The 14,659-nt window shown below is 34.1% G+C and overlaps 1 protein-coding gene and 1 non-coding gene across 3 annotated transcripts in view; both read right to left on the bottom strand.

Annotated features, from left to right (window-relative positions):
* KIF18A (kinesin family member 18A) overlaps positions 1–14,659 on the bottom strand; it is an 80,471-nt gene that overhangs the window by 30,585 nt on the left and 35,227 nt on the right. For both annotated transcript variants that reach the window (XM_049648911.1, XM_049648917.1), the window contains exons 13-14: positions 13,228–13,349; positions 6,787–7,025 (exon numbers count right to left, since the gene is read on the bottom strand). In XM_049648911.1, coding sequence (XP_049504868.1) covers positions 6,787–7,025; positions 13,228–13,349 — 361 coding nt within the window. The remainder of the gene's footprint in view (positions 1–6,786; positions 7,026–13,227; positions 13,350–14,659) is intronic.
* On the bottom strand, positions 11,803–11,868 carry LOC125917623 (small nucleolar RNA SNORD57). The gene has a single exon (XR_007456245.1). It is a non-coding gene; the product is annotated as a small nucleolar RNA SNORD57 (small nucleolar RNA).

Here is a 14,659-nt window from a genome sequence, read left to right as displayed (position 1 = left end):
CCAGAGACCAAAAAAAAAAAAAAAAAAAAAAAAAAAAAGGCACATATAAGGCAAGGAGAACTAATGTGAGATAATCCAGACACAAAATTTGAAAGTTCTATGAACCTACATAGAGAAGTAAAAATAAAATCATATAGGAATAATAGAGCAAAACTACTAAGACCCAAAAACAAACAGAAAATATTTTGGGAGATCAGAATTCTGATTATATTCAAGGAAGAAATGACAGCTGACTTTAACAACAACAAGAAAAAAAAAAAAAAACCCAGAAGATAATGAAATGATATCTTTAAAGTGCTAAGAAAAGAAAGAATACCAAACTGGAATTCTATACCCAGCAAAATAGTCTTTAAGAAAGAAAGTAAAATAAATACAGCTTCAGACATATAAAAACTAAGAAAATTCATCATTAGCACATCCACTGTAAAGGAAATACAAAAGATTCTCTGGATGAAAGAAAAAATTTATTGGATGGAGATGCAGAGATGCTGAGAAAATATAGAAGAATAAAAAGAGTAAAGGTGAATACTGATTACATAGACAATAAAAAAAAACACATTTTATGGGTATATTATATATAGAAAAATAAAATGCATCATAACAATGGTATGTCAGGAGAGGAGTTTACCCAGGTAAAGAATTTTTTAAGTTTCTAGCACTGTTTGAGGGTGAATGTAACATAATTACTTTGATAAACAGACTTTGATAAAGCAAGGATACATAATGTTACTCAAGGGTAACTACTAAAAGAATATAAAAAGAGTATATAGTTTCCAAGCTGAGAGGTAAAAAAATGGAATATTAAATATCACTCTATCATTTTAAAGCAAAGTTCAAAAGAAAAAGAATTTGGAATAAGCAGGACAATTAGAAACGTGCACAAGATGGCAGGTTTAAAATCAAATATCAATATATTCATCAAGTAGAAAAGGAATGAATAGTTTAAAAGATAAAGACTGATAAACAGAACAACAAAGCAAAACCCAGAGATGCCTGGGTGGCTCAATGGGATAAGTGTCCGACTCTTAATCTTGGCTTAGGTCATACTTTCAGAGATTGTGAGTTTGAGCACTGCATTGGGCTCTGCGCTGACAGTGTGAAGGCTGCTTGGGATTCTCTGTCTCCCCCTCTCTCTGCCCCTCCCCTGCTCACAGTCTCTCTCTTTTTCTCAAAACAAACTTAAAAAAAAAAAATTATATATAAAAAAAGCAAAACCCAATTACATGCTGTTTATAAGACACATATTTGATTTAAAGTGAAAGAATCAGAAAAAAGATGAACCATGAAGACATGAAGCAAAAGAAAAGTCGGACAGCTATATTAATAGTAAACTTAGGGTTAAGAATAGAACTTTCTCCCTGAGATCAGGAACACGACAGGGATGTCCACTCTCACCGTTGTTGTTTAACATAGTGTTGGAAGTTCTAGCATCAGCAATCAGACAACAAAAGGAAATTAAAGGCATCAAAATTGGCAAAGGTGAAGTTAAGCTGTCACTTTTTGCAGATGACATGATACTATACATGGAAAATCTGATAGACTCTACCAAAAGTCTGACGAAACTGATACACGAATTCAGCAAAGTCGTAGGATACAAAATCAATGTACAGAAATCAGTTGCATTCTTATACACTAATAATGAAACAACAGAAAGACAAATAAAGAAACTGATCCCATTCACAATTGCACCAGGAAGCATAAAATACCTAGGAATAAAACTAACCAAGATGTAAAAGATCTGTATGCTGAAAACTATAGAAAGCTTGTGAAGGAAAATGAAGAAGATATAAAGAAATGGAAAAACATTCCCTGCTCATGGATTGGAAGAATAAATATTGTTAAAATGTCAATACTACCCAAAGCTATCTACACATTCAATGCAATCCCAATCAAAATTGCACCAGCATTCTTCTCGAAGCTAGAACAAGCAATCCTAAAATTTGTACGGAACCACAAAAGGCCCCGAATAGCCAAAATAATTTTGAAGAAGACCAAAGCGGGAGGCATCATAATCCTAGACTTTAGCTTCTACTACAAAGCTGTAATCATCAAGACAGCATGGTATTGGCACAAACACAGACACATAGACCAATGGAATAGAATAGAAATCCCAGAACTAGACCCACAAAAGTATGGCCAACTAATCTTTGACAAAGCAGGAAAGAATATCCAATGGAAAAAAGACAGTCTCTTTAAGAAATGGTGCTGGGAGAACTGGACAGCAATATGCAGAAGGATGAAACTAGATGACTTTCTCATACCATTCACAAAAATAAACTCAAAATGGATAAAGGGCCTGAATGTGAGACAGGAAACCATCAAAACCCTAGAGGAGAAAGAAGGAAAAAACCTCTCTGACCTCAGCCGTAGCAATCTCTTACTTGACACATCCCCGAGGGAAGGGAATTAAAAGCAAAAATGAACTATTGGGACCTCATGAAGATGAAAAGCTTCTGCACAGCGAAGGAAACAATCAACAAAACTAAAAGGCAACCAACGGAATGGGAAAAGATATTTGCAAATGACATATCAGACAAAGGGCTAGTATCCAAAATCTATAAAGAGCTCACCACACTACACACACGAAAAACAAATAATCCAGTGAAGAAATGGGCAGAAGACATGAATAGACACTTCTCTAAAGAAGACATCCACATGGGCAACAGACACATGAAAAGATGCTCAACGTTGCTCCTCATCAGGGAAATACAAATCAAAACCACACTCAGATATCACCTCACGCCAGTCAGAGTAGCTAAAATGAACAAATCAGGAGACTATAGATGCTGGAGGGGATGTGGAGAAACAGGAACCCTCTTGCACTGTTGGTGGGAATGCAAACTGGTGCAGCTGCTCTGGAAAACAGTGTGGAGGTTCCTCAGAAAATTAAAAATAGATCTACCTTATGACCCAGCAATAGCACTGCTAGGAATTTACCCAAGGGATACAGGAGTGCTGATGCCTAGGGGCACTTGTACACCAACGTTTATAGCAACACTTTCAACAATAGCCAAATTGTGGAAAGAGCCTAAATGCCCATCAACTGATGAATGGATAAAGAAATTGTGGTTTATATACACAATGGAATACTACTTGGCAATGAGAAAGAATGAAATATGGCCATTTGTAGCAACGTCGATGGAACTGGAGAGTGTGATGCTAAGTGAAATAAGTCATACAGAGAAAGACAGATACCATATGTTTTCATTTTTATGTGGATCCTGAGAAACTTAACAGAAGTCCATGGGGGAGGGGAAGAAAAAAAAAAGAGGTTAGAGAGGGAGAGAGCCAGAGCAGAAGAGACTCTTAAAAACTGAGAACAAACTGAGGGTTGATGGGGGGTGGGAGGGTGGGGAGGGTGGGTGATGGGTATTGAGGAGGGCACCTTTTGGGATGAGCACTGGGTGTTGTATGGAAACCAATTTGACAATAAATTTCATATTAAAAAAAAAAGAATAAGCACATGAGTAAGTACATTTTGTAAAAAAGGGAAGATGTAAGAATTCTGAAATATATAGATTTAATAATATAATCTCAATGTATAAAAACCAAAAATTGACAGAACTACAAGGACAAATATCTCCTAAAAGATGTCCATCCCTAGCTCCTGGAACCTGTGAATGTTACATTACATGGTAAAAGGGATTTTACAGATGTAATTGAGGTTATGGAATTTAAACCAGGGAGATTATCCTAGATTACCTAGCAGGCCCAATAGAACCATATGAACCCTTAAAAGCACAGACTTCCCTTTAACTGTAGGCAGGAGAGATGAAGCAGAAGGGAAGGTGAGAGAGATTCGAAGCATGAGAATGAAGTGTCCTGCCTTTCTTGGCTAGGAAATGAAATGATGAAGAGGGCAACGTGCCAGGGAATATGGGTGACCTCTAAAATTGGAGAATGACCCCTGGCCAACAGCACCAAGAAAACAGGGACCTCGGTCCTACAGTTGCATAGAATTGAATTCTGCTAACAACCTGAATGAGCCTAGAAGCACATTCTCTCCTCAGAACATCCAGGAAAGAGATCCAGCTGGCTTACACCTTGATTTGGCCTTCTCAAACTCTAAGTGGAGTTACCAGTTGAGCCTGCCATAATTCTGATCTACAGAACTCGGATTATTTTAGGTTGACATATTTGTGTTGATTTGTTAGGGTGGTGAAAGAAAACTGATGCAAAATAGAAAAATCCAATGTAATAAAGGGAATTTTTAATAGGTCTCCTCAGTATATGATAGAATGTGAATTAAAAAAAAAGTCTGTAAGAGTAAAATTTGAAGAACACAGCAAATTTGACCTAACAGACTGGCAATATATGACTACAAAATACACATTCTTTATAAGCATACTTGAAACACTTATACCAGCTAACTATATGTTGGGCATAAGACAAGTCTCTATAATCTTCAAAGGATTAAAATCATATTAAGTATTTTCTCTGAATACAATTCAATTAAGCTAAAAATAAAAAATTGGATGGAATATGCTATAGCTTTTTAGAGAATAAAAACTAAAAAATATTAAAACTAATCTACCAGTTTTGTGAAATATTTATCGGATGCCTATATGGCACTTAAAAAAGTATGATTCTCGGGGCGCCTGAGTGGCTCGGTTGGTTAAGTGTCCAACTTCGGCTCAGGTCATGGTCTCACAGTTCCTGAGTTCAAGCCCCACGTCGGGCTCTGTGCTCACAGTGCAAAGACTGGAGCCTGCTTCAGATTCTGTGTCTCCCCCTCTCTCTTTCCCATCCCCACTCATGCTCTCTGTCTTAAAAGTAAATAAAACATTAAAAAAAAAAAAAGTATGATTCTCATTTTAATTGCTTCTCCAAGCCTGAACACAAATGGAAATTTGCTCAATCTGAAAGTGCAATTTTAAATAAAAAGTGAGGAAAAAAATGCTCCATAGGTAAAAGAAGAAATTACAACAGAAATCAGAAAATATTTTGAACGAATAATAATCTAGAATATTATGTATCAAAACTTGTGAAATGAAGTTAAAGCTGTGTTTAGAGGGAAACCTATGGACATTAATGCATAAATTAGAAAAGTCAGGTGAAAGTTAATGAACAAATATCCATCTTTATCCAGTCAGAAATAAAAACAGCAGTATAAACCGAGTAAAAGTAGATGGAAAGAAATAATAAAAGTAAAGATAAAAGCAATTAAATAGAAAATAAAACCCACAGTGAAAAAGGAAACAAACACCTAAAAGGAAAAAGCTACAAAATAAATATTTGACTGACCGTTTTGACAAGAAGAGATCATACTAAAAGAAATAAAATCAAATACACAAATCTACAGAGATTTGCCTCATCTTCCTCTTAAAATCCATTGACACAGCATCAGCAATAGAAAAAAGAAACAGCTGCCAACATCAGAAACTGGGTAATTTTTGGAAGTTGGAAATCACGTGGATCAGATCAACAGAAAAGCTACAAGGAAAATTGGGACCCCACTATTGTATATATGAGAAACGCTTTTCCCAAATCTGTAAACTCAGAAAAAAGGAATGGGGAGAGACTACAAGGTAATTACCAATGATAATCAGATTAACTGATCAATGGATTGACTGCGATGTTGTACGGTAAATTAAAACTCTCTAAACAAAATGGAAACCTCCTAGTACCAGCATTGGAAACAAAGAAAAGTAGAATAGGGCCTTGGGAAGATCCAAACTTCTAGAAAGACAGAAAAGTTTGGAGGTAAAGTCTGAGAGCTGCAAATTTAAAAAGAATACAGACCAGTTTAGGGTTGCTATTATTTTGGGATAAGAATGAGAGAGGTTATCTCATATACATTTGGCATAGAGAAAATTTTGGAGTTTGATAGATTAATTTTTTAAAAAATTACTTGTCCTATATTCCAACAAATCAGTCTCTAGGAATCTGGTACATATGCACAAATGTGAATATACAAGCATGTTTTCTGATGCACTGTTCACCAATAGATCAATGGTTAAATAAATTATGGTACATCTATTCTCTGAATTCTCACAATTGTTAAAAAAATAAACAAATAAGGTAAATTCTTTAAGCATATACCCTAAATATGTTCATAATAAACTAGACAAATAAAAAAAAAGTTGTAGATCAATATATATTATGTGCTATGATTCATATGAAACTTAACAAAAAGCTAGAGTTAGATTATGTACTACAAATATTACACATTCACATACACACACGGATGCACACATTCACACACACTATAAAGACAATCAAACTGTTAAATGTATTTATTTCTGAGACAGGACACAAGATTGGGTTCTGGGGAAAGTTGAAGAGGCCATTCCACTTGTACGTGTAATTCTATATTGCCTGAATTTATTTTAAACATTATATGTTTGTTTTGCAATTAAAATGTCCTAAACACACTTTGATAACAAGTGATATATGGCAATAAAATATAGTTTATTCTATGCTGTTAGTTGATCTTAAGAACAGATTATTATGTATTACAGAATATAATATTCTTGATTATCATCTTCATCTTTAAATGAGGTTAACTTTTAAAGAAGGGTGGAAGTACAATTATTCCATCAAAAATAGGTAAAATAACTTAAAGGTTTTATTGCTAGAGTTATTTAGGACATCAAGCATATTTGGCTCTTAAACCTTTGAAAGGTACTGGTTAATGAAATGATTGTGAAGCTAATTTTCCCATTAATTCTCACAAAATAGCCAAACCTATTAAAAAATTAACTGTTCTGGAGATCAATATATAAAGGAGGTTACTCTTTAGGAATAACCTTATAATTTACCTAATAAAAGAAAAGCTGTACTTACAACAAGGAGATTGATCTGGTGGTCCAAGTTGTGGAAAGGTCATAAGAACAGAAACCCCTGTTAGGTCATTTTGCTTTAAAGTATGCTCATTAGTTTGGTCAGCCCAAACCACCACTTTCTTTCTCTCTACCAAATGTTCAATTTCTTTGAAGTCAGACTCAAAAGCAGCATTTGAAAGGCCAGCTTCTTTTAATGCACAATACTGTTTTCTTAGGACTGGAAGCAAAGCATTCAATACTCTATATAAAAAAGGTGACAAGAGACATAAATATTAAATTTTAAATACACTATTACAGTTCTACATAATATCCTAAGTATTAGCACATCATTAAATAATATCTTGTATATGTTTTCATTTAGATATTTCAATAAAATACCTCAACATATTTTCACTACATTAAGTACAGAGTGGAAAGAATCCTGGATGGGAATTACAAGCACCAGGGTGTAGACTTGGCTAGTTTTCAATTCCAAGATGATCTTGGGTAATACACGAACTGAGGTTTCTTCTCGATAACTTGGGGTACAACTAGACAGTCATTACTTAAAACAGGAGACTACTGTCAAAACTAAGTGAGTTAAATACATGTAAAAGGTTTCTACAAAGCATTATGTGATTTATAAAACAAAGATACTGTTATTACTCATACTAAGTACCATGGAATTAAAATGAAAAAATGCACTGTTAAATGATGAGATCCGTTTCAGGCATATAGTATTTTGAAGGAACCGCAGAGTCAAATTTCCTCCAAGATAGCTCTTTATGAGTTAAAGCAATGGCTTTCAAAGCCATTCAGAGGGGTTCCAAGTAGAAGAGTTGTGGACAAGGATGGTAGCTAAAGGGAATCAAAGGGGCACTGGATTCTTGGCTCTGATTCAAAATCTTGCCTAATGCTATCAATCAGAGCAGTACTGAATGTATCTTTTTATGTATTAGACCTCCATGTAAGTGCTCACTGAAGAAATACCACAGCTAAACAGTTATAAATTTATACACTCAATTAATGGTTCCTAATTTTTATATCAAGGAAGATGTCAAACAACTTGAATGACCTTGAAATGCTTCGGACCTGGTTGATTCAGTTGACTCATAACATCCGGCAGAAAAGGATTATTTGAAGTATGGTAGGGCAGCGGAAAAAGGATAGGCATTAATTTTAACAATCAAGGAAATAACTGCGCTTTTACCTCAGAGACTTAAATATTTAGATAGTAGTACACATAAATTGTGACACTGCCCCTTTTTGGGAGGGTAGAGAGTACTCCATTTAAATCACGTAGGCAACAACTATAGGGAAAAGTCATTAAGTATAAAGTCACTAAAAGAAACAGTATTTATTGAGCACCTATACTAATGAGGTGCTGTGCAGAGAACACATAACACAGCCAGCCAGACGTTGCTATTCTTAAAAAGTCTTGCTAGTTGGGGCACCTGGGTGGCTCAGTTGGTTAAGCGTCCAACTTTGGCTCAGGTCATGATCTTGTGGTTCATGGGTTCAAGCCCTGCATCAGGCTCTGTGCTGAGAGCTTGGAGCCTGGAGCCTGCTTTGGATTCTGTGTCTCCATCTCTCTCTGCCCCTCCCCTGCTCCCACTCTGTCTCTCTCTCAAAAATAAACACTAAAAAAAAAAAAAAAAAAAAGGCTTGCTGGCAAGGTTGGCCCTTGGTTGACATCTTAATACTTGAATTTTGAGAGTGTTCTCATTTTCAGAACTAATAAGAGTGGCTCACTGTACTTAAACTATTTGTATAAGCAATATGGTTTATGCTGAACAACTACTTTCCTCCTGGAAAGTCTGGAATTTTGGTACAGGCTAGGAAGAAGGTGCCCTTTGTAACCAACTCCCAGTAAAAACCCAAGTGCACTAATTGTATAATGAGATCCCAAAGTTTAGACAACATTTAAAATGTATTCACAACTTTTTGCTGGAGGACTTAAGCACATCCTGTGTGGGTCCAAGTGGAAGAAGACACTTGAAAACTTGCATATGGTTTCCTTTGGACTTTGCCCCATTTGCCTTTTCCTCTTGCTGATTTTGTTTTGCATGCTCTTGCTATAATAAATCATAACTATGAGTACAACTATATGATGGGTTCTGTGAGCCATCGTAGTAAATCATCAAACAAGGAGGTGGTCTTAGGGACCCATGACATACATATGTACTTATATTTGTTTGAATGTATTTATGAATTCATTCATTTATATTTTTTGATTTAATATTTATTTATATTGCAAATGATCACCACAATAAATCTAGTTAATTTTCATTACTACATGTAAGTTTTTTTTCTTGCAATGAGAACTTTTTTAAGATCTACTCTTGAGCAACTTTTGGATGTACAATACAATTTTACTAACTATGGTCGCCATGTTGTACATTTTGTTTCATGATTTATTTATGATGGTAAATTTGTATCTTTTGACTCACTTCACCTATTTTGCTTAGTCCCCAACCCTGGCCTCTGGCAACCACCAATCTGTTCTCTGTATTGATGAATTTTTTTTTTTTTTTTTTTTTTTTTAAGATTCCACATAGGAGTGAGATCATTTGTTATTTCTCTTTCACTGATTTATTTCATTTAGTATAATGCCTTCAAGGTACATCCATGCTGTCACCAATGGCAAGATTTCATTATTTTCTTATGATTGAATAATATTCCATTGTGTGTGTATAGATATATTATACACATAAACATATACCACTTTTTCTTTAACCTTTCATCCACTGATAGTCACTTAGGTTGTTTACATATCTTAGCTATTATAAATAATGCTGCAATGAACATGGGGTGCATATATCTTTCTGTGTTAGTGTTTCATTTTCTTTGTATAAATACTGAGAAATGGAATTTGTTGATCATATGGTAGTTCTATTGTTTTTTTTAAAGAAAGACTAAGAGAGAGCAGAGAGTGTGTAAGCATGAGCAGGACTGTGCAGAGAGACAGAGATTGTTAAGCAGACTTCATGCCCATGGGACTCAATCTCATGACTGTGAGATCATGACCTAAGCCCATATTCAAGAGTTGGACACTTAACCAACTGAGCCATCCAGGTGCCCCAGTAGTTCCATTTTTAACTTTTGAAGAACCTCCATACTGTTTTCTATTGTGGCTACACCAATTCCCATCAATAATACACAAGGATTCCTTATTGTCTTCATACTTGGAAACACTTGTTATTTCTTGTCTTTCTGGTAAGAGCCATTCTAATAGGTATAAGGTGATATCTCATTATGGTTTTGATTTGCATTATCCTGGTTAGTGATACTGAGCACCTTCTCATGTACCTGTTCACTATCTATATGTCTTCTTTGGAAAAATGTCTATTTAGATCTTCTGCCCATTTTTAAATCAGATTGTCTCTCTCTCTCTGTTATTGAATTGTATGAGTTCTGCATGTATTTTGGGCATTAACCTTTTATCAGATATATGATTTGCAAATATTTTTTCTCATTCAGAAGGTTGCCTTTTCACTTTGTTGTTGGTTTCCTTTTGTATGTAGAAGTTTTAAAGTCTGATGTAATTTCACTTATTTTTGCTTTTGTTTCTTCTGCTTTTGGTGTCAAATCCAAAATATCATCTCTTACCACCTATGTGGTGGTAAGGAGCTTACTACTTACATTTTCTTCTAGGGGTTTTATGTTTTCAGGTCTTATGTTCAAGTCTTTAAACCATTTTGAGTTAATTTTTATGTATAGCGTAAGACAGTGGTCCAGTTTTATTCTTTTGCATATCACCCTACTGTATACTCTTGGCTCCTCTGTCATAAATTAATTGACCTTATATCTGTGGGTTTATTTTCTGGGCTCTCTACTCAGTTCTATTAATCTACATTTTTTTTTTTTTTTTTTTTTAAATACACAGAGCAGTTTCATTTTTTTTTAAATTTACATTCTAGTTAGTCAACATACAATATACTACATGCTTGTTTTGAAACCAATACCATAATGTTTTGATTGCTACAGCTTTGTAATATAGTTTGAAGGAAATAAATCAGACAGGAAGTGTGATACTTTGTTCTTCTTTCTTGAGATTGCTTTGGCTATTTGGTATCTTCTGTAACACTATACAAATTTTAGAATTTTTGTTCTATTTCTGTCAAAAATGCCATTGGAATTTTGATTGAGATTGTATTCAATCCATAGATTGCTTTGGATGGTATGGACATTTGAACAACATTAATTCTTCCAATCCATGAGCACAGAATATCTTAAATTTATTTCTGTCTTCTTCAATTTCTTTCATCAGTATCTTAACAGTTTTCAGTGTACAGGTCTTTCACCTCCTTGGCTAAATTTATTCCTAGGTATTTTATTCTTTTTATGCAATTGTCAATTGGATTGTTTCCTTAATTTCTCTGATAGTTTATTAGTATGTAGAAACCCAACAGATTTCTGTATATTGGTTTTGTATCACGCAACTTTACTAAATTCATTTATTAGTTCTAGCAGTTTTTGGTGGTCTTTAGAGTCTTCTATATATAGTATCATGTCATCTGCAAATAGTGACAATTTCGGTTCTTGCTTTCCAATCTGGACTCCTGTTCTTTCTTTTTAATGTCTAATTGCTCTGGCTAGGACTTTTTTTGTTTTGTTTTTTAGATTCTACATAGAATCTATAATAATATATATAATATATAATTAATAATCCAAGTTTTATGTTTTTGATGACACATTTTATGTCTTTTCATCTTATATATCCATTAATTATTACAGTTAGAGTTTTTCTTTTAACTCTCATACCAGCTTTTTAAGTAATTAATTCCCTACCTTTACTATATATTTCCTTATACCAGTGAGATTTATACCTTCATGTTTTCTTATTATTAATTAGCATTCTTTCTTTTCAGCCTAAAGAAGTCTCTTTAATGTTTTTCATAACACCAGTTTTATGGTAATGGATTCCTTTAGCTTTTGCTTCTCTGGAAAATTCTTTATCTTTCCCCTTTAGTTCTGAATGATAATTTGTTGGTGGTTAGGGTTTTCTTGGTTGGAAATTTTTTTCTTTCAGCACTTTGAATGTATATTAAATCAGTTTTTTTGCCTCCACTACACAAGGTCAGAATAAGACAGTTCACCTCCTTTTTAATGTCATTTAAATCCTTTCAAAATCTTTTAAGGAAAGTATTATGGTCTATTAACATAAAAGAAAACTAAGGCTTAGTGAGGTTAAATAATTTATGCAAGTTTATTCTGCTAATATAAAATAGAATTCAAGACTAACTCTAAAACTCATACTCTTTCTACTATGCTGTTACCTCTGCTTGTAATGTTTTGGCTCACCAATTTACTAAATTGGAGAGTTAGTCAGAATTTTTTGCCCATTTTGAAACTAAAATTTACCTTAAAATGTATATATGTCTTATATAATAAATACAGTATGGGTAAAATAAATTAATGGGTTTCTTTGATAACTTTAACTCTTGCAGGTGGTTTGACTGCTAGTAAAAGAATTTTCATTGTCTGTTCTAGACAGAGATACAGAAAGTATGAGGACATTAGGTTGAACTTTTATCCACAGAAGAATATCTCCCTAAAGTTCTTCCTTTCCTTTTTCTTCTTTTTTTTTTTTTAAATTTTTTAAAAAATGTTTATTTCTGAGACACAGAGAGACAGAGCATGAGTGGGGGAGGGGCAGAGAAAGAGAGGGAGGGAGACACAGAATCTGAAGCAGGCTCCAGGCTCTGAGCTGGGGCTTGAACTCACAAACTGTGAGATCATGACCTGAGCCAAAGTCGGTCGCTCAACTGACTGAGCCACCCAGGCGCCCCTCTTTTTTCTTCTTTTTAAAGTAACTATCCTAATATGATTTCCCTTACATGAGACGTATGGAAAATTAATTGCTAGATATGCAAGAATACTAGAACTGCAGAATTGTAGACTGGTGGAAAGCCCTTAGAAAAATAAATTTCTTTTCTACAGAGCATGAAAGTGACACCTAAAGAAGCCACTGACATATAACAAAAATAAAGACTTATACTTTTTAAATATTATGTTTCAAAAGATGTTACTACTAAGCTAGTAGAGCATGAAAGAGCTACTATAGCATCACATAAAAACTGGTACAACTGAAGTTAAAAAATATACATTTTTAGTAATTTCATTTTAATGACAGAAAAATCATTCTGGAATTATGAATACTTAAAAACTGCCTCCTTAAAAATTGATTTGGTATTAATAGTAATTGCTTCTAATAATTAAGTTTTATAGAAAAATGCCTTCAAAACTTTATTATAAAGCAATAACAATATTAGTTGGAGAAGAACTATTTTATACTTTATCAATGTTTTCTAACTCTGCATACTTTCTGATGCTGGCAGACACTAAAAAATAATGTATCCTATACCTAATAAAACTCAATTTTCTGGAAAACAACTTCTGTTTCAGGTTCTTTAGGGCCACAATGTTAAAATTTGTAGAATAGGTAAATCCATGCACTTACGCCTCAGTTTGCCTGTGTTGCTGTTCTTGAAGACAAGCTAGATCCATCATATGTTTAATTTGTGCTTTCAAGTCTTTGTTCTGAAGGTGCAAATGGTGACAATGAAGATCTTTACTGAGCTCCTGGGGAAAACAATGCAAACTACACTTCAGATTCCTTTAAGAATGTTGAAATTAAATAAATTTTAATAAAACTTATTTTATATTGGTGTTAATAATTTTAATTTTTTATATATAAAATGATAATGTTTAGAAACAATTTGACAAATAAACATATTGGTATAGGAGTTCTATAACTTACAAGCAAGATAAGTTTCAAGTTTCTCAGAAACTAAGTGTTAGGAACTCAGAACAAATTTTATTCTGGTGGCAGTTTCTTGGTCTATCCAATTTGTTGATAATGCTGTGAAAATACATGAATATGACCAGTTTTTACTTAAATGTCACTTCTTCAGGGAAGCTTTCTCTGAGCATTATATTTAAAGATGGACACTCTACTACCAATAGTCTCTGCCAGAGCACTGATCAGTAATTGTTTCATTTACCTATTTGTTTGTTTATAGTTTCACTATCTATACTAGAATGTTAGGTTCAGAACCAGGAGGGGGGTGTGTCAAACTATTTTAGTGTTACAGACCTAGTGTCCAGTGTCTGAAGTTGCATGTAATAAAAATTTCTTGCCTTCACTCACTCAATCTGGTGTAAGCTTCATCCTAGAGCAAAAGTATGAAAAGTCTTTTGTAGCTGCCCATTTTCCTAAACTTCATGTGCTTAGGTACAAGTGTTCTCCAACCTATCACCTAACGTCCTTCTTCTTTCCTTAAGCCTACTATACCCTCAGTAGGAAAATGTCAGCTAAGTGGTCATATGAAAGAGTGAATGGGATAGTCCAATAGCATTCTCAGAATCCTTAACTGGGAAAATTTTACTCAATACGATGAAAGGAAATGAAATCTTTTGGACATCTGAGGGGCTAAGACAGCAATCCGATAAGCAGGGAAGCTAAGCTTGGAAACTTCCTCCTGGAGACAATTCCCATAATCCATTTTAACTTTTCAATATTCCTTCCTAACCTGCATTTGACCAGATTATCTAAAAGCTTAAAACTGTTTTTTCTTTTTCTTTTTTTCAAAACTTCCTATGCCAGTGGTAGGCACTATGACTGGAAATAATGTCATTTAATATATCTGAGACAGAGTAAACTTGGGGGTTGTTTCTTTACATGATTTATATTTCAAGAAATATAGCATGCATTTTAGAGAAAATCCTTCCTAGGGAATCAGGATAATATGGTTAGAGCACTGGCCTATGAGTCAAGTTGTCTTAGAGATGGTTTCAGCCAGGACAAAAGTGCTACCTTAAGCCAAAAATATAGTGTTTATGGAGATCACTTTACTTGACTACAATTTAAGAGCTTGACTAGATGATCTCTA

The sequence above is a fragment of the Panthera uncia genome, chromosome D1, assembly GCF_023721935.1.
Source record: "Panthera uncia isolate 11264 chromosome D1, Puncia_PCG_1.0, whole genome shotgun sequence".
Taxonomy (NCBI): domain Eukaryota; kingdom Metazoa; phylum Chordata; class Mammalia; order Carnivora; family Felidae; genus Panthera; species Panthera uncia.
This window is presented reverse-complemented; position numbering and strand designations above follow the sequence as displayed.